Source organism: Venustampulla echinocandica (genome assembly GCF_003357145.1).
Source record: "Venustampulla echinocandica strain BP 5553 chromosome Unknown scaffold_0, whole genome shotgun sequence".
Taxonomy (NCBI): Eukaryota; Fungi; Ascomycota; class Leotiomycetes; order Helotiales; family Pleuroascaceae; genus Venustampulla; species Venustampulla echinocandica.
In genome coordinates this window covers 4,166,612-4,186,110 of record NW_022474205.1, presented here as the reverse complement: position 1 = coordinate 4,186,110, position 19,499 = coordinate 4,166,612, and the positions used below count along the sequence as shown (strand labels likewise).

The following is a 19,499-nucleotide window of genomic DNA, read 5'->3' as shown; positions in this document are numbered from 1 at the left end:
ATAGCTTGTATTTCCTATTTCAGCATATGTGGAATCGCCGTTCCCAAGGTACCTAAGGTAGGTAGGTAGGTACTGTAATATTCAGATATCTTACGAAACGTCCTCAACACTCAACCCCTTCATCTTCCCCTCAACACCAGCATCCAACAACCCCCTTCTCCACTCCCAATAATTCCTCCTAATACGATCATACTTATCACCCAACAACCTCAACGCCGTATCCGCCTTGGCCGTCTCGTCCTTCTCAGCCCAAACATCAGCCAAGAAATCCAGCGCATGGCTACTCCGAACATCCTCGCCCTCTCCACTTTCACTAGGAAGCTTAACAAACTCCTCTGCAAAGGCCTCCAAACTGGCCAACTCCCTCCCCGCCTTCCTTAAAACGCCCCGGATATAATTCCACGGACTCTGATTCTGCGGCGCCTCGAACGTTGCTGCCTTCGCGAACCCAATCTCACGATCCGCAATATCCGCTGGGATTCGTGGATCGTGCGCCGTAGCAGCGCTGCCTGGTGTGCAGTACGCTGGGTCTGAGAAGACGACGAAGAAACGGTGGGACCACGCGCTATTGTTCCGGACGTCGCTGCGGAGGAGCACTTCGATGGATTGGAGCTCGGTGGTATTGAAGAGGTTGAGTTTGCGGACTAGGTATTGCCGGTAACTCCAGACGTGGTAGTTTTTGGCGTCCTGATCGAACATCTGCGTCATGAAGTCGCGTTCGGAGGTCTCGAGGGCGTGGATGGCGGTGGGGTCGGAGGATATGGTCGGGTATAGCGTGTCGATTAGGAGTTGGCGGTGGTGCCAGATTTGGTAGTTCTTCTGGTTCTCTAGAGCTACCTCGTTGACCCATGATAGTTCTTTGTCGATGGGATATTCCAGCGCGAAGAGTGTTGAGGCTCGGTATAGCCATACGGTGTAGTGGGCGGCGTTCATGGATATGATGTGCTCGGTGAGGTCCAGCACGCGGGGGGAATGCTCTTTCGCGGCCATGACGGCTCGGAGGTAGCCCATAGCTGGAGAACAGTGTTAACAAAGGTGTACGAAACGTAGAGAAAATCGGGATGTACCCTCGGCATATTCATCTGAATACGCAATAGCAGCCAAAGCCCCCTCCCCATCATCCTGGGGAATGGGCACTACATCATCCCACCTCGGATCACCCTCATAAATACCCATTTTCTTGCCCTGTAACACTCCTATAAACTTCCTTCTATTCCTCTCGTCCTCTATCTCACCCTCACTATCTTCAATCCCGCGCCCTTTTTGCTTCCTTCGAGCTTTCTCCCTCCTTTCTCTAAACCTAGCACTCTCCCTCCTCAACCCACTTAATTGCCGCTCCTTCTTCCGAAACTGCGCAAACCCCTCAGGAGTATAACTCGCAATCTCCCTGCCCTTGTTATCTCTCCCGAGATCTCTAGGCAGCGGGAGCGGCGTCGGGATCTTTTGCGTCTCGACGGTTTTCAGGAATTCCTTCTGTTGCGCCGCGCCCCACGTCTTCCAGACGCCCGTCTCGAGGAATCGGTAATTCGCGTAGGCCGCCTTTTCAGATGCGGATAGGTTTGAGAGCCCTTTCGTGTCTTTGAGCACTTGATATGGTCGTGAGGCTAGGTATTCGGCTTGGAGTTTGGCGCTGATGGTGGGGTCTGTTTGGCTGCGTGCGTTAGTATGGGTGTTATTCGTGAACTGTAAAGAGGGGGTTTGCTGGGATCAAAATGCTGCTACGTACATTCTTCTGGAGGATCAGGAGCTTTGGGTTGAGCTTTGGGAGCTTTGGGGGCCTTTGGGGCCATTTTATGTTGTGGTGGGGGTTGCGAGCACAAAGGGGTGTTGGAAGAATGCCAGCCCGCAGCCTCGTATGTCGAGAACAATACTAAGCGCCCACAGATTACGAACACAAAGTTAAAGGGGTCGACGGATTGGGACGAGGAGTTATTTACAGGAACAAGCAGCTAGGCTTGTGAAACTAGTGTTAAAACAGATTATTACTGATAACTAAACTGTAAAAACGCATGACGCTCCCTATTTCTACATTGAATTTAATGCCCTCCCTTGTCCTAATCAGCCGGTTTTGTACAGCCCGCTGTTGCCAGCATATATTAGTTTCTAACTTTCTACTCTCCAAAACTTCCAAGCTTCCCGATCCCCACTCTCTCCTTGGACCCCGACAAGCTCTTCAACCCCTTCGATGCCGTCAGCGTTCAAAAACTTATCTTGATCGATCTCTTCACCGCCTTGGTCATCCTCGATTCCGTTCTTGAGTACAGCTGGCCAAAGAACACCTACCCCATCACAACCCAATGTAGTCTCGAATTTTTTAAATCCTTCTCGGTCAAATGTATCTTCTAACCGTTGCAACCTCTCATGAGAGATGCCCGGCTTGAGAAGAGTGATTGCACAACCGCCTCCACCAGCACCGGTGAGTTTTGTCCAGCCAATTCCTTCATGATCAACCAATTCCCGTATCCGTTCAAGTCGAGGATGTGAGACACCTAGAGCGACTAGAAGCCCATGATTAATAGTCATCAATTTTCCTAATTCCTCGAGACTTGATTCTTCGGTACTGTCAAAATCTTCATATCCAATTAAGGCGGCCGCGCCCTCTGTAACTTTATCGATGGCGTTCAATATCGACTCGGTGATGTGAGGGTGTGCTTTCTTCAAAGCACCGACCTTAGCCACCTCTGCTGCGGTAGATTTTGCTTGTTTAGTATCGACAAGAAGAAGAGGAAGCTCGGGGAAGTTCCATAAGGGCTTGACTGTAGGTGGTTTCGAGTAATCATGTCTTTGGAACACGACAGCCTTTCCTTGTGTCGCAACGGTGTTGTCGACCCCCGAGGGATTCCCATGTATGCACATTTCTCCTACAAATGCCCACCTGTTTATACGTTCTACCTGAAGACGCGCCTCTTCAGAAGGTTGATCGGGATGTGGTCCTGAGAGCGTGCGAATTTGCAGCAAGAGGGCCGCAGCTAGACACACCGAGACGGACGCGCTACTACCTAAACCGGCGCCAATTGGTATGGTCGAACGGAGGGTATACAAGCATCCTGGGAATGATTGCGAACCAAGAGATAACAACAAGTATAAAAATGCGGAGGCGGTATTCTGGTGAACTCTGCGTACATCTTCCGGTAATTCCTCCGAGACATTGGCCAGATGCGGTTTCATCGCAGCAACGAGGTCAGGGTCAAGCTCAGTAACTAGGTCGTAATATGACTTCTTCTTGGAAGGGTGAGAGAAAGTGCTCCATGGTAGATCATCGATATCCCAGGTATGCGAGAGGTTGATGTCCGGGAAACGGAGGGAGATGGTCCGTTTGGATTTCGAGAGCGCGGTAACAAGGAGATACGATCGCAATGAGATAGCTGCGGCAATAGCTGCCTAGATAGAATTGAACATGTTAGCATCTGAAGGACGACTGCGAGACCATTCGTCTTTGGTATGTCATCACTTCAACGTACCTTGCCGTGAACAACTGCATGTTCCCCGAACACAATAACCTTCCCAGGCGCGGAAACCATAAAAGGGGGCATCATGGGCGAGGACTGCTTCCGTTTATCCGCCATTGTCCTATGCTGTCGCGAGCTGTTGCCATTGAGCTTCGCGGAGGCCATACCGTTGGTGATACCATTGACACTCGTGTCACCCTTCGTATGGGATGGCATGTTGAGTGATGACGAATCTGATGCGGAGGAGGTGTCAGACGGCGTGTCGATTACTGCCTCTGAGGTGGAAGTATTGGTGGTGCTCGAAGACCGGGAATACGGTTTCTCGTCCTTTGTCTTGCTCTTTCTTCGGAAAAGCCTCCTTGTGCGGCCAGTCATTGCATACCCTCTGGTGCTCTCTCTTAGACTGAGCGCATGGCTCCTCGCGAGGAAGGCGGCGTGAAAGGGGGATATCGGAGGAGATAAGTAGGCAGACAGGTATATAGAGAATGTGCCCTTTCGTACTGTGCCTGTGTCTGTTGATTACGACGATGGGTTTCCCGCGACGAACGAGGAACGATTCCGACCCGGAGCCTTCAGTGCGATTTCCCATTTCCCCTTCTGCGCCTTCCACTTTCCTGTATGGGGGCGATCTAGTCCGGTTCCTTGCCCCATGGGGAATAGCGCTGCATCCCTGGCCGCGCCATCCATTTGGGCGGGATTTGCCAGGTTTAATAGATCGATCGCTATTGGGTGGATGTATATGCGCATAAACATCTGTACATGTACGACGTCAGTGTCGGGGATTGATTCAATATCATATCAGTAAATCAGTAATTGATACTGAAACAGCCTACGCGTAGGAAGACAGCCTGGAGAATATGAACAAAAACACATAAAGTTGCGGAGTACTCGAGTAGTTGGCGATGCACCTAGATAAGTTGATTGATAACAATAAGCCCCTTTTTCATGCTAACAAGCTAAGACTTGCTATTAGGGCCTAGACTTCAACTCTCCAACTCTCTAAGCCGAGCCATTGGCTCTTGTTACTGCCCCAATTACTATTCTATCAACAACTACTACGTACCGCTAGTACCATAGAAGTATACTAGCAAAATCTGCACAATGGAAATCCATCGTATTTGTAATAGTTGGCGGTGACAAGCAGTTCGGCCGAGAGATCGGTTCCCGCGATGAGGTTTGGCGACGAAGTGCGAATTACGTCGGTCCACGGAGTATAGAAAGGATAAAGATGGCCTGCTTCATACGTAGTACTCCGTACATATCTATATGCATGCGAAGTACAGTGTCTCCGGGTCGCCCATATGGGCTGATATAGAAGGGGTAGTATCCACGATGCGTTGGCGAGGCGAGACATTCTTAAGGAAACCTGTAACCGTCGATCGAACTAGTATAGGGTCGCGGTCGGTAGCACTTAAACCTCCAGGAACTTCAAGAACCTTCGGATTAGCAGAGGTTGATATAAGTTGGCATTATACCGCAAGAACGGGAAATAATAAATAGAACAGTGTTATACAGATGAACCCTAGCGACTGACAGCCCAGTCTGCGCGCGTAACAAATATGACTCGAGAGTCAGTGGCCCTCCAAAACTCCCATAGAGATCCCATCCAGTTTACCTATCCAATCAGTCCACATCCATAGCTCCCCCATCAGTGACATCTTCCTCCGTCTCATCCCCAGGAAGTCCCAGCAACGCCTTGTCAACATCGTCAAGATCCTCGTCCCCATCATCTTCAGCTTCGCTGCCAAGACCTAAGATCTCTTTATCCATATCGTCGAGACCCTCTTCACGCTTTGCTGGAGCACTTGTATTTCGACGTCCCTTTTTGGGTTTGGCTGTGCTCTCCGGGGGTCGCTCATCCTCCGTCTCATCATTGCCGGGACGAGCAGCGTGGCCGTTGGCCACAGGAGTTTTGGGGGCCCCCATACGGCCAGTGCCGACGACGCCCAAGTCCTCCTGACCGTCCCAACGATCAAGCCTTCTCCCCATCCTCCGGAACGCAGCAGCATACGCCGACATTTCCTCACCAAAATCATCTTCCTCGCTCGCGAGTTGCACAAGGCCCCCGAAACCCCTTTCCCTAAATGGTGCAGGGGGTTTGAGCAGGCTCTCCTCGCCCTCGCTGTTCTCAAAAGAATCGGGCATCAGTTCTGTCCTCCTCAACGCGCGGAAAAAGGCACCTTCTTGTTTGCGAATTTTTCGGGCGCGATGATGCTGCTTTCTTAGACCTCGACTTAGGATATAGTCAACCCGTTGGTTTCGATTCCGCTCCACGGCCAGTTGGTGTGCTGTGAGGGGTCTAGAGCGTCTAACCGAGACGACAGCCTCGGGTTGCGGTACGGGGGACGACCCTTCAGCAAACTGATGTTTTAGAGAGCCCCTACCCCTTCCACCAATGCGCATACTGCCGCCAAGGGCTCGAGGTGGCGGTGTGGAGCGAGTACTATCAATATCAGATTCGTATTTAGGTCGAATCCGGCCCATCATGGACATCAAAGTTCCGCTCATCTCATCAAATTTTGGCCGTGTTCGACTTATCGAGGCGGCTGGGCTGGGACCGCCATCATCCGGGGGTAGTTGAAGTTTTGGTTTGGGACCCCGTTTTGGTGGGCCTTGCTCAGCTTGAAATGCAGCTTGGTCTGCTTCAATAATGCGCTTCCTCTCCCGCATCTTTGCGTGTCCATAGTCAAGCTCCTCTTGCGTGTCTACGTTTTCCTGCGCTTCTTGCTCCTCCGTTAGCATTTCAAGCTCCGGAACGCCTTGATTTCTGACCTGGACGCCATAGTCAACACCAGCGCCAAATGGGTTCTCCTCAGCGCCCTCCTCGGTGAAGTCGGACTCCAAATAGAACCACATCAACCATAGGAATGCACGCGCCCTTGATACGCTTGATATATTTGTTCCCATAATCAAATCGAAGAAATCGCGAGGAGGCGGGAAATGTAGCTCCGTGGCTTTATGAGCGAATTGTGCAATGACGAATATAAGATTCACTGGATTCGTTCGTGGGACATCCTGTGCCTTGATCTTGTCCAGCGTGTTGGGCTCTGGTCGATCCTCAGAGGCTCCCTTAAGGATCGATTTGAGTCGAGGCGCATCTTGAAGTTGCTTGTATGAATTCGGATCTTGACGTGCTTGTAATGAGGGAATAGCATGGTAGGTTCGGAGCTGTGCTCGCATTTCGGGAAAGACTGCAATAAAACGATATTAGTACATCTAGATTGAAATAAAATAAATCCACGTACAGTTCAACGTAGTGTTCATGCGACCCAAATTCACCAGAAGACAGACCATGGCCATGTTCTTCGCCGGCTCATGTTCCGTCAAAAGCTTATCCCGCAATATCTTGCTGGTCTTGCTACTCCTAGCCATAGCATCGATGTACAAATCCGCAAAGGTCTGTTTGCCGATATTTTCCGGATCGTAGGTATTTGTAAAGCACGCCGTCTCATCTTCGAATATGATCTTGAGGAAGTCGTACTGGATATCTTTTCGCCATAGGGGCTCCCCATCGTCCTTCTTGAGATGCCGCACTTTGTTCCCATGATAAGTTAGGTTATGGATTCCATTTCCTGTCCCGGCCTCCTTGCGCCTCCGAGGGGCACTGGTGGTCGTCGTGGATGGAGCCTCCGCAGGGGTTTCCGTCCTGCTAGGCGTTCTGGCCTCATCGTCCTCCGTCATGTCGGCATTGAGCTTAGATGCTGAAGCGGAGGGGGTGTTCTGCTGAGAATCGGAGTTCTCGAGGACGTGCCGTAACGTGGTTCTCGGATCCAGGCGCGCCGGCGAGGGAGGTTGCGGCGTGATCTGCTCATCCATCTCGGACGCTCTGCCATCCGCCTCCTCAATCGTGGAGCTCGGCGAACGCGACCGTACGCTGGTGTCCGCCATCGTGTCGAGTCTTTTGCTTCATCGACGTAATGATATCATGTCACGTAATCCTTCGCGATTGGAGTGCCTCCCTCCTAGCTGCTGTGTTGGGGCCGTGCGGACAAAAATGGACGTTTGACGGATGAAGGAATTATTGGTTCGTTGTGGCTGGTGGTTGGAGGTTTGGATTGGGTGAGGGCGCGATACGGAGTATCAGGATTTGAGATGTTTGTTGGCTGCTGATTGGAGACCAAACCTCAACCTTGGAGAGCAGCTTTGCTTGGCCTCGCTATTTCTGGCAGCCCTACGTAGCAGGTCAACCGGCCAACCCCCTGAACAACACCTCGTCGAATTGCCCCCCTAATTAACGGCCATTTGCTACGTGGGATTTCCCCAGCTTTTTCACCGCAAACACGACAAAAGAAACATTTCCTCATTCCGGCTGTATCCATCCCGGGACTTTGCCCAGGAGCGTCTCAAGGGTGGGGATCCTCTTTACCAAGACTTTAAGAGCCTTCAAGAAAGCCTGACTCCTGGTCCCATTCAATAGCGGTCCGACATATGCACCCTGAACCCCATTTCTGAGCTATTTCCGACCCATCATGTCGATCCATTTCCCAGCTTCATAAATTTCTAAAGCAGCCATTTCAGCCACCTTTCAGCCATCGGGTGGCCGGGCTTCTGATACGCAGTTTGAATTTTGCAGCCTTAAAAAAGGACTCTGGAATTCTGAATCAGTCACCACCTACCCGGATCCTTTTCAGCCTCGAGCTTCCCCGTGCCCTAGCCGGCATGCGACATTTACGAAGTTGCGAATAAAGTTCCCCTGAGCGTAGAGTGAAGCAACTAACATGCACCAGGGGTTCTCCTAGACCCCTGTTTTCACGTTTTGTGACGGGCAATGGATCCCGCGTGTCTCTTTTGAGTGTTTCGAGATGCTCCTTTGCATCTCCCCTGTCGCCGTTTTTCTCAAGATGCCATGCCATATTCTACCGTGGCCTTGCAGATAACGGCGAAGCCGAGCTTCGGAATACTTGCTGTGTTACTGGACTTTCAAGGGAGTGTTCAGGTTGAAAAAACGTGCGCATAAGCAGCTCTTATTGGGTGAAGTTTATCTATAGTACAAGTAGAGCTGAGGTATTGGCACTGCGGAATACGAGCTTAGAAAATCCTCCAGTTTGAGGAGATCCAAGTTCAACACATCCCATGCCAAGTTCTAGAGTGGTATCCCGAATGCCCGACAAAAAAAAGACCCAAGAACTGAGAAGCGTGATACACACCGGAGACCGAACACATGCTCCTAAAAATTTGCAAGAAGCAGATCCCTCCGTCTAAATGCCCGCATTCTCCACTGGCTGGAATAAAATCATGAAATCTATGCTTTAACCCCCATTATCACACGTGTGTGCCCGAGAAACTGGTCGGAGAGGAAATGGTTCGTAAGGTCGTTAAGTCGTAAAAAGGCAATTAAAAAATCCACGGCCGTTTGGCCGTTTCGTCCAGTGTCTTTCACCCGTGTATTTGCTGGTGATACTCGATTACTAGCGTGAGTAACCACTTCCACTACCACTGCCGTAGTCGTAATACGCTCGATCTCCTTCATCGTAGTATGTCGAGTCTCCCTCGTAGTAGCCGTCTCTCTCGTCGTAAACTGGACCCCGGGAATCCATATCTCTTCTGGATCCTCCTCTTCGGGACTCCGATTCTTTCGCTTTCCCTTTAGTAACAACGTGCTTCAAGGAAAGTGATCCCCACGGAAGGCCAGAGAGCTCGTCATCTGTTCCCATCTCATTTGGATCTGGAGTATTGTAGGAATGTCCGGCATGGACTCGGTTTTCGGCGTCTCTTGCCTGACGTTCCTTGGCGTCTTTGGCCTTATCTCCTACAACGCATTTCTAGTCAGTTTAATCTCAAGTGTAGTTTAAACAGAGACCTACGGAATTTTCTCTGTGCAATTCGATTCTGAACGCGTCTTCTCTCCTCAGGGTCCGTGATATCAGACCAATCGTCCGTCTTGGCAGACTTTGACCTGGAGGATGATGAGGAAGAGTGTTTCCCCTTGGAGGAAGAGCTGGAATGGTATGAAGAGCGGTGGGAGGAGGACATCTCGGTTTCTGTATCTGATGATGATTCTGGGACGACTCGATTCTGATCTGGATCCTCGATTGTGATGCTGGGAATGTCACGAGCTGGCTGCTTTCCGGTGGACTTTTGAAAGGCTTTGTCCTCATGTGACTCTGAGTCCCTATCAAATTTAGTTTAGCTCGCCTAAGACAAGTGGAGGAATTGCTAACATCTACCATGTGAGATTGGACTGGGCGATTTTGTGGTCTATAGACGTTCTTGGGAAGACTGGAGACCATTCGGCGATAAGGMGGCCAGTTGACTAAGAGACTGTTGATCCGAAACAAGAGACCACTTTGATACTTATATAATTGGAATGGAATTTAGGGGTACATGAATAGACAAAAAGGCACATTCGATTGTGGAGAAGCACTTTGCACAGACGGAGAGATTTCCAGAGAGAATGGAGACACTTAAATAGGTTCATGAGCTAAGGTGGGATACATATCGGGAAACCTTCATGTCGATGGAAAGCTTAAGCACCGCCCCCAACCCGACAACTGCTCTGGGATGGGATGGTGGTTCCGGAGAACGTGATGAAGATGCGCATACCACCTTGCACCTTACACCTTACCGTGCTCAAACAAGCCAAACCGGTTGTGGCAACCTTAGCCCTTCCCGTGGTTCGACAAGGCAGCCTTAATCCTAATTGCAAATGCAATCGGGCGTGGTAATTGGCGCAGAGGGCAGATGACTTGGACTGTTGTTAAGCCTTTGGAGAATACGGGACGGAATGCGAGAATCCTGGTAGAGGGCTGCAACGGGGCCACGAGAGCGGTGGGGGGGGGNGGTGAAAGGGGAGGGGGTGGGCCCTGGCCATATTTAGGTTGACGGAGAGATAGCGCGCGGTAGGAAGGGGAGGAAGGGACCAGGAATAACCATAACCATAATATGTATGGATGGAGAGCCTGAGGAGTGGGCACTTGCTTCGTGCTAGGGCTTTGGAAGGAGAAAAAGGAAGAGGAAGAGTCGGGGCTGGGCACCAGGATCTAGGGTCCCCCGTCCTGGAGTTAGAGAGCGATAATGCTAGACATCGATCCTATGATTCAGATTCCGGCTCACGATTCCAGGATTCCAGGACCTGGGACCTAGGACGCGAGTCAAAAGCAAAACATTGATGATTGAAGCTGCCAGAGGACGCGGCAGGCCGTGTAACGCCCACGCAGAGACCACGATGTTCCTGCATATGGATCAGGCATCCACCACCAACTTGCCAGTGAGGACGGTGGCCGTCGTGACTTATGAGTCTTTGGCCATGTCCAAGAGATTGGGTGCGTATAGCACGCGCAGTCATCTGCCCCGATGACGCATACTGGCGTGCCAAGCGGCTGAAGGGCGCGATGACAACAAGTCTGGGAGAGCGGAATATTTTGGAAAGAGGTGGTCTTGGGATCAAGACTAATAGCCCCGATGCGAGGAAGAGCGACCAGGAAATGCCTATTAATTAGCAACATTACCCACCAATGAATCTTGTGGTACCTACAACAGAGGTAGAGAGTGGCTAAAACACGGGCAAACGCACTGCTGGCATACCGAACCGTACCATGCGTACAGCACATGTACAGTACTACTCTGTACGTACGTAGGACTGTACCTACATCGCGGTGGGGCTGGTAGGGCTGATCCCTGGGCTTTCTCCGGAACAGAAACTATTGTATGTAATGTGACGGATATAACGAATTCCAGAAGGACGAGAAGAAGAAGGGCGCTCGCTAGCAGGCAAGCCGAGGTACGACGCGTACAAGTACCTTTGATTGCTGCCTTTGGCACGCGCACATGCCACACGCAAACGCAAGGCCAAAGCCAGAGCCAAAAGCCAAAGCTAAAGCCAATGCTAAAGCCAACGCCAATGCCAAAGCCAAAGCCAAAAGCCAAAAGCCATAAAGGCAGGGGGACACATTGCTTGACTAACAGACCGCTTTGCTCTGGCTGCCAATTCTTAAGCTTAAGTTCTAGCAACGCCCGCTATACCGTTATACGAGCCCGTCTCCAACCGGCTCTCGGCGCTCTCATCCCCGATAGCCAATCTGACTGACAAAGGCCGTGGGGTGTCGCGGCGGGTTGCGAGTCCTGGCGACGTAACTAAGTGTTAGTGCAATGATCCGGAGGTACTGCTACTGTACATGAAGATGTATATGGACTACGTACAGAGCAGGAGGGAGCGAGCGACAGCGTCATAGCGATCCCTGCCTGAACGGCCCTGCGCTGAACCCGAACCGTGAACGCTGGACGTTGGAGCAGGATGAACGCTGGAGCTGAGGCCGCTGAGACCACTGAGACCGCTGCAGACCGCTGGAGCCCAACGGAAACGGCCAAACCACAGGTCCATTCAAAGGTTATTATTAGTACACTAGAGTAATGGTGGGGTATTGTCTCCCCGATTTTCTCCCCAAACCATCCAGTCTGAGCGTCCGCCGAAGCATTTATTATTAATCCCCTTTCCCAACTTGCTTTGGTAATCTCGCTTCGTCCCTATAGTACCATCAGAGACGAAAGCTATGATTCACACGAACGCCAGCTGACGAAAAGTCAAAAGTCTGAATGGCGTCGGATAGGATGGTATACGGTCCCGGCATACCTGCCTCCCTACGTATGTAGTACGAAGTCAGCAATGGGCAAAAAAACAAAAAGGGCAATCAGTCGATTACCCTCTGAGGTGGTTCGCCAAGACCGCCGGGAAGTCATGGAGGAGCAGCTGAATTGATGTTAACTCGGTCGCCAGCGGGGCGATCGTCCCAACCCACGGTGCCGCAGTGCCACTGTCAGTACCTATCCCTCCCGCGTGCATGATCCTGATCCCTCCCGCCATGGGAATTAAAGTAATTAATCGGATGGAGCATTCCTAATTCCTACTATCTTTGCCCTACTGCCCGGGCCGAAATCGTTCTTTCAGCTCAATATGCATCTGCAGCCTTACGACCGAAGGCTTCTGGAATCCCCACGGAATGCAATTTCTCGGAACGCTTGACTGTCAGAAGAAAACTTAAAATACTTCAACTATACATGCGATGCATTGCCTGCAAAACATAATCTTACATTGACGACCTCTCGTGGCCGCTCATGACCTCTACCTGTCGCTCCGTCTCGCCTCTCCTCGTCTCTTCGCTCGTACCTCAGCCTGTCGGCGCTCTCCACCATCAATCTTACGCCCTCTTTTGTCTTCCCACATACCCTCCGTCGCCTCGACCGTGTAATTCAACCTCCCCTTCGCTGGCCGCGCGCTAGGTCCCTTCATTTCGTGTGCACCCTTAACTCGGAAGCCCTTCGGCCGGACGAGCTCCTCTGGCAATACCGACCCGGGACCACCGAATGATGCAGGCACATTGACGACCATTCTATTCATCTTTACTGAAACCCTGCCATCATGTTCTTGTCCGGTCGGTTCAGACAGCTTCACCACGCGTAGCTTTGCCACCCCATTTTCAACGTATTTAAGGTCTCCCCCAGGTCCATATCGTCCTTCCCTAAATTTCTGCCGCCAGTCCAAGAGGTATCGTCGCGATCGGGGCTCCATACCCAGCTCCTTGAGTTCGTCCGAGGTAATAGTGAATAGATAGTTCCACGAACGTATTTTCGAGGCATATTGGCTCAAATCGCGTCCGATGAGTTTAAGGAAGGTTTTCGTATCTGGTACAAAAGGTATTGGCGGTGGTATTGGACCAGGCTGAACGGTTGTGTGAAGACATCGTGCTTGCGAGGATGATTGAGCGAACGAGAGGAGGGACGACGAGATCGGGCGCAATTGCTGCGGTCTGAGAATCATGGTTGGCAATGGCTGCGGTAGGTATTAGCTTCTAATGCGATCAACGCATCCAGGTGACTTACCATCCACCCCTAGGATGCTAATACTCGCTGCGATTGAACGTTGTTGTCGTTAAAATTGGAACTTTTGAGGTTCGGTTAAGGCGCTGCTAGCAAATGGCTGGGTGTACCACGGAATCTTCCGAGGGCCAAGCGCGAATCGAGTCACGTGCTATAAGCTCCCAATTCAAAAGTGGATAGCACGAGATGAACGCCCTCTTTTATGTATGGGTTTTAACATTCCAATTCAAAATAGAAAAAATAATCTACAGTCTTAACAATTGTCCTATAAATCACGATATTTTTGATATTTTCTGGTTTTCAAGGTGATCTCAGTGGGCTGTGATTTAAGGTACCTAGGTACTTATCTGGGTATATTGCCAAGGTATCAATCATCACGCGGTCTTGAACTTCGCTTGTCTATGACCGTCAATTTCGACTAAGTAAGCTTACATTGCATCTTTTCCAGCGTTCTTGTCATCCGCAGATTCGTGACTGCCGCTTGTGCTCCGAATTCATCATTGTGTGCCCAGCCATCCATATGAATATTAAGATGCGTTGACAGACGCAATAGCTGAAGCTTTCAGTTGTTCGATGTTGACCAGTTGATGTCGTGGTGAGAGCTGCTCTGCCTCGTTCCAAAGCCACCCGACCAAAAGTGAAATTAATGTACTTGAAAAAGACATCGCTATCGCGATGACATCCAGTGAGCGATTTCATCCGTTTTATGGCTAGGGAAGTCTTAATGGCACTATCTTGAGGAGATCGTGAAAGCCCAGGGGATGTCGAGAGGACAGGCATAGGACTCACGGTCCGAGGAGCCGAATGATCGACCCAGATAAGCCATTCCTTAACGGCATTGCACGCATACCTCCGTGGATTATAGTAATTTGGTAGCGTGATAATACGGAGGGCCCAAGATCTTCTTCCGATCATCTCAATGTCTGAATTAATTTTGGAAACTGTGTCTTGTTTTCGATATATTCAGGGGTAATAACGTTGAACATGATTGTCAGCTAAACCTTCTCCCTTCAGATCAGGAACAGCGTTGCAACTCATAGACTGCTATCATTGGCCAGAAAATAGTTGACTATGAATAGGAGGGTCTAGCCAGGATTGGGCTCACTCTCTCCCGGGGAGAAGGAGATGGTTGCTATGTTTTGCTTTTGAGACTAACAAGTAGGATTAGATTGTGCTATGGCAGGTGGTGGCAAAGGTTGAAGTCTCGGCCACCGCCCATCTGGATACTATAGCAAACTAGGCACCTACCTAGGAAAGTAAGGCAGCGCAGCAAATGTGGCCCAACCATGCATTTTCGCCGTAATTTATCAGGTACAGTACATCGTCATGTGAATATTTTTTCTCGAACCTGACCTCGAGCACCCTCCCTCTAGGCATTCTCGCTCCTTGAAAGGTGGATTTTCCTGAATAGGGCCGAGTGTTTTTCAGTGTCAAGGTCGGTTGCCCCCACCCCTTTCTACACCTTTTTTGGAAGCGATACCGAGGGGTTTAAGGAGTGCAATAGGTGTTGCAAAATGCAACTTCACAAGTTTCGTCTTCCGCACTAGACGTTAGGAGCGATGGTTCCGCCACCTGTTCTTGGATACGGAGCTTGGGAAATACTCGGCCCAGGTTTTCAATCAAAGACATCGTATAGTCGCTGCTATCATGCTCCCGCCGAGCCAGGCAATGCACAGCTTGTAACACGATATATGTTGCCTATAATGGAGACTTGTGGGGCCTTATTATTATGATTAGCTTGGTTCATGTAAATGTATTGGGCGTAGAATAGGGGAGATTTCGTACGGGGCGCTTATAGATTACGTTAACTGGTTTAATTAATCTTGGATTAAGCTCTCTAGTGACTTAACATCCCAACCATGCGCCTGCCGTATGTCGAAACTTCTATTTGGCCCATGCTCCACTTGACTCTATCGAAAACTCTACTCGGTCCATGCTGCGCTTGACTCTATCGAAAACTCTACTCGGCCCATGCTGCTTGACTCTCTACGAATCAATAACTCTAGGAAGGCCATGCGCTATCCGAGATCCCGGATTATCAGAAGTCCCATAGTGTGCCGAATGCGTGTATTCCAGCTAAGTATCAGAGGTTAGTGAGTTAGTGAGTTAGTGAGGTTAGTGTGGTTAGTGGTTTGTCGGTAGATCGGGATTCTGATGTACGTACCTGCACGGCAACCTTGCATCATCTCATCATTGCCCTTCATGTTGGAGGTAATGAATATAACCTCGGCTCCAAAGCTCGTCCACGTGTCTTTGAGGAGTTTCATGGTATCCGGTCGTCCTCCTCGTTTCTTCGAGTCCCAGAGGATCATTCTCTCTGGCTCGATGTGTTTGTGGATTAGCCCCGTTATCGTTGGTCCAAAGGTATTCTCTTGATCAGAGCCTATCCAAATAAGGAACCTAGCAGAACGTCAGAAGAAGGTTCCTAAAAAGTGCCTAAGAGCGGCGTACCAATTTGGGCTCTGGATGCAAGTGGATAGCGCTGCCCCTATACCGGTTCCCGTGCAGATGCGAATTCCTCTCTTAAACATCGAGGATGCATGCCCAACCCCAGCTATTATATATTAGTGGATGGCTATTTCAGAGATGAGAGAACGAGCATACCAAACTTCAGCTCCCTAGTCCACACGGCTTTCGGTGGATCGGCAACAAGACTCTTCGTAAAGTCGCCTTGAACACCGCAGATCATATAATGATACGGGGATTTCCGGCCCTCGCTAATGATTCCAAAGGCGTGGTACTCCATGATCGAGGTGCGACTGATTCTCCCTAGGAGACCTTGCTGCATCCCGCGGTCGAAACGGATAACGGCGACTTTGGGCGATGGCTAAAATTGTGTGTTAGTCGATTTCGAGGAAGAAACCCTGGAGCGCTGAGAACTCACAATTTCAACTTCCACGGGGACCTCTCGAAGGGTAAGCCAAGGGATGAGGATACTAGAGAGCATGAGTAATAGTAACCAGACAACTAGAGTAAAACGTACAATATTGTCATGAACACGGCAAGCCAAAGCTCCTGTGCGCTGAGTAAAGAATTGGTACCGGCTCTCCATTGCCCACGTGTTATATCATAGGAATTTCCCAAGATCACGAAGGCCCAGGTGGCCTAGTATTTCTTAGTACCGGTCTTGAGGTTGGATTGGGGTGTACATACCGCTAGACCCAGCCATCCAATAAAGCGATGGTGTCTCTCAAATGTGTTATGATGGTAGCTAATTAAGGAGTCAGTTACCGAGATATCCAACATGGAAATTGAGACACTGACTTGCGAACCCATGGATAGGCGCTTAGGACGGAAATGATTATAAGGCAGTTTGTGATTACGCCGGTGACAATCACAGAACTGTGCTGAACGGCGTGATGCCGTATGATGTCGACAATCTTGAATACTAGCCAGCTAAAGACTCTGTTAGTCCTGCTCGCCACTGGTTACAGGATTGACTTACGCAGCGCCAGAGAGTGCGCATCCCGAATGGAGGCCTCCGACGTGTTGCAAAATCGACGTTGCTGCCAGCTTGACGCACACGGGAGCCCACTAATGAAATATTTATTAGCGCCCGTCGTGCGAGTTAATGATAAAGAAAGGAACGCACACTTCGCAGGCCATAGATGGCGATCATGTACAGGACCCGAAGGAACAACTCGTTCCGCATCAGAATGGCGCATAGCAGGTTGCCAAGCACCAAAGCACCGAGATGGTTTTCCGCATAAGGGAACCGCCCGAGTGCAGCCAGGACTATTCCAGTCAAGTTGAGCGATATGGCAAACGTGAAGAACTTTCGGTATGTGTTGAACCAAAGTTGAAAGAGGATCCATCGACTAATCCGTTTTTTTTTTGGTGCTGGTTTCTTAGGTTCTTCCTCAGGTACCGGAGCATTGGTAGGTTGCCTCCCTGCAGGCCATGGCAGGGCCAGTGCTGGTACGCTGGAGGACGGTGTTATGCCCTCATGGACTGGTGAGATGGGATGTATTGACGTCCTCCGGCTTACATGGGCGAGCGGCGGTAAGACCGCCAAGCTCAGGCCTTTCTCGGCGGCATCCAAGTCCTGGCTGTGGCTGCCAGTGCGCGTGGCTTCGCTGTGAGACCATGGTAAAGACATGTTAAGTCCTCGAAACCCAAAAATGGCCAAAACGATACGCAAGTTGGTGGGTTTGACCCGGCCTCTAATAGTCCAGACAGGACGAGACCTCCACGCAGGCCATAGATGGGACAGTGGATATACCGGCTTTTGCCAGGGATAAATAAAACCTCCATCGTCAGATCAATATTTGACGCGAGATTGTTATATTTCGTGCCGCTGGCTACAGTATGCGCTGTTGTCATGTGCAGCTACGTCTAGGTGGCTCTCCCTGCGCGGCTCTAACAATTATTTATTAAAAGCCCCGATTATCCAAATTAATCCCCGGATTCGAAGGCCCGCACACCATATTTTTTAGCGGACCCCAGAGCCTAAAGTTCGTGGAGCTAACCTATCGACTACCCGGACGAGAGGATCGTGAGGATCGCTCTGGCAATACTGGGGTAGTAGACCGATAAGATGGTGCACCGCCTTAGCTTAGAGAAGTAACTTGGACCACGCGTTTTAGAACATATAATGCAAAAAGCTGTAGAACCCCGGACAGAATAATAGACAGACAGTCTTAATAAAAGATGCTCTAGCTTTTCCGAAGTAGATAATATTTTTTTATAGATATAAAATAATGAAATAATACTGGAGAAGATCCTAAAAATGGAGCAAAACAAAGTCAAAATACACCGTTTCCGAAAATTCCGGCGAGCTGCGACTCTAGTACTCCTATGTAACAGCTTACGAGTAGGGGGTTTACTCTTTATACACCCAATAACTCAGCCACCTGGTCACATTGGACTCTTCCCGTCCTAGGGTGGTTTTCACACTCTTAGATACTGCGGCACATTCATCTAAATTTCTAATATCACCTTGGCCGTTGGGTCAAGGTGTAATATCTCATAGTCCTACGCAGATGCAAAGGAGTTTAGGTTCAGGTTCCAAAGGGCCACCCCTTCAACCACATGTTCATATCCTTGGCGTTGCTCACATATTCTTCAACGACCGCCTCCATCACCTGATTCAATGCCCTCATCGCCTCATCGTATAGTTCTGCCTTTATAGTCCCATCTTCTGGAAATAAAGGGCCGACCGTCTCTCTCTTGCGGACGCACTCTAGCAGTTCTAATGCGGTTTTTCAATCCTCAAAATCAGCCACTGTATGACTGTGTCGTATTGCTCTTTTGCCGAAAAGGAGAAGGGTAAGGACACTCTTTAACCCCCCGAGAGTTCGTACGACATCGTACCATGTTTCGTGTTCAAGTCCGCGATAGGCTTAATATAGCTTACCTCGCCATCCAGAAAACAGTTCCGTGCTAGTAACAGTAAGGAATATGCATTTGTTTGCTGAAAGCCCAATACAGCATAGATTTGTGGCATGTCGCGATAAGCGAAGTTGTTAAAGAATACAGAGAACTCCCTTAAAAGTCAACTTGTACCCTCCTCTTTTCCGCGGGTTCGAATTCTTCTAAGTTCGGAAACTTAGGTCGTTCGATGCCTATAAGTTTATAACTCGTGGTCCTGTGTAATCGATAATTTGGGGCTGTCGAACTTGGAAGTAAATAGGGGTTAGGTCGGTTGATTGCCAGTTTATAATGATTAATGCCAACAATTTCGCTCGGGTTGGTAGGGTCCATGAAAATATTCCCAACATGTGTGCCAGAGTGCTAGAGGCATGGTGAGCTGATATAAAGGTTCGCGGGAGGAAGTAGAAAGGGGATTGACTCGAGAAAGTACTGTGGTGCTTCAAGTTTGTTTCCCTTCGATGGCATAAACGTTCCAAGGTCGCTAAGATTAATAGGGGAGCTATTTATCGATGTCCACCAGTAGCGTGATATTCTTCCACTGTTTCCCCTAAGTAGCGCAGCTAGTGCTAATCAGCATAGTTTAATACTAGAATGGGATGGGGGTTTTGCATAGTCCTCTATCGAAGTCCACATTCAATTTCTCCAAGTCATTCCACTCCCGCCCAGTAAATGGATCTATTGCAAGCTTTTCATGATGCTTTATTCCACATATACAGTATTTTCTTGGGCTTTTGGGTTCTAAGGGAAGACTCTCGGAGCAGGAGTCCCCAAGACGTTCCGTGGCTGCAAGAGTTTAATGTTGATAATTGTATAATAATAGACGGCATTCCTCCCCTTTCGCCAAGTGAAAGCGTCAGTCTATTG

At 49.8% G+C, this 19,499-nt stretch overlaps 5 protein-coding genes across 5 annotated transcripts; all 5 read right to left on the bottom strand.

Moving 5' to 3' along the window:
• Positions 1-90: 90 nt before the first annotated feature.
• BP5553_01307 (uncharacterized protein) lies at positions 91-1,790 on the bottom strand (the record flags this gene model as incomplete). The annotated part of the gene is made up of 3 exons (XM_032009930.1): positions 91-1,013; positions 1,068-1,643; positions 1,727-1,790. 3 exons carry the CDS (start codon positions 1,788-1,790, stop codon positions 91-93), a joined length of 1,563 nt encoding a protein of 520 aa, XP_031873984.1.
• Positions 1,791-2,103: 313 nt separating this feature from the next.
• BP5553_01306 (uncharacterized protein) lies at positions 2,104-4,136 on the bottom strand (the record flags this gene model as incomplete). The annotated part of the gene is made up of 3 exons (XM_032009929.1): positions 2,104-3,381; positions 3,462-3,961; positions 4,013-4,136. 3 exons carry the CDS (start codon positions 4,134-4,136, stop codon positions 2,104-2,106), a joined length of 1,902 nt encoding a protein of 633 aa, XP_031873983.1.
• Positions 4,137-5,072: 936 nt separating this feature from the next.
• BP5553_01305 (Uncharacterized protein) lies at positions 5,073-7,337 on the bottom strand (the record flags this gene model as incomplete). Its single annotated transcript, XM_032009928.1, has 2 exons — positions 5,073-6,640; positions 6,695-7,337. The coding sequence occupies 2 exons, from the start codon at positions 7,335-7,337 to the stop codon at positions 5,073-5,075; spliced, it is 2,211 nt and encodes a 736-aa protein (XP_031873982.1).
• Positions 7,338-12,334: 4,997 nt separating this feature from the next.
• Positions 12,335-13,203, bottom strand: BP5553_01304 (Uncharacterized protein; the record flags this gene model as incomplete). Its single annotated transcript, XM_032009927.1, has 2 exons — positions 12,335-12,403; positions 12,553-13,203. 2 exons carry the CDS (start codon positions 13,201-13,203, stop codon positions 12,335-12,337), a joined length of 720 nt encoding a protein of 239 aa, XP_031873981.1.
• Positions 13,204-15,300: 2,097 nt separating this feature from the next.
• BP5553_01303 (uncharacterized protein) lies at positions 15,301-17,361 on the bottom strand (the record flags this gene model as incomplete). The annotated part of the gene is made up of 10 exons (XM_032009926.1): positions 15,301-15,338; positions 15,427-15,662; positions 15,714-15,816; positions 15,867-16,089; positions 16,147-16,198; positions 16,246-16,367; positions 16,416-16,473; positions 16,527-16,658; positions 16,708-16,796; positions 16,855-17,361. The coding sequence occupies 10 exons, from the start codon at positions 17,359-17,361 to the stop codon at positions 15,301-15,303; spliced, it is 1,560 nt and encodes a 519-aa protein (XP_031873980.1).
• Between the last annotated feature and the right edge of the window lie 2,138 nt (positions 17,362-19,499).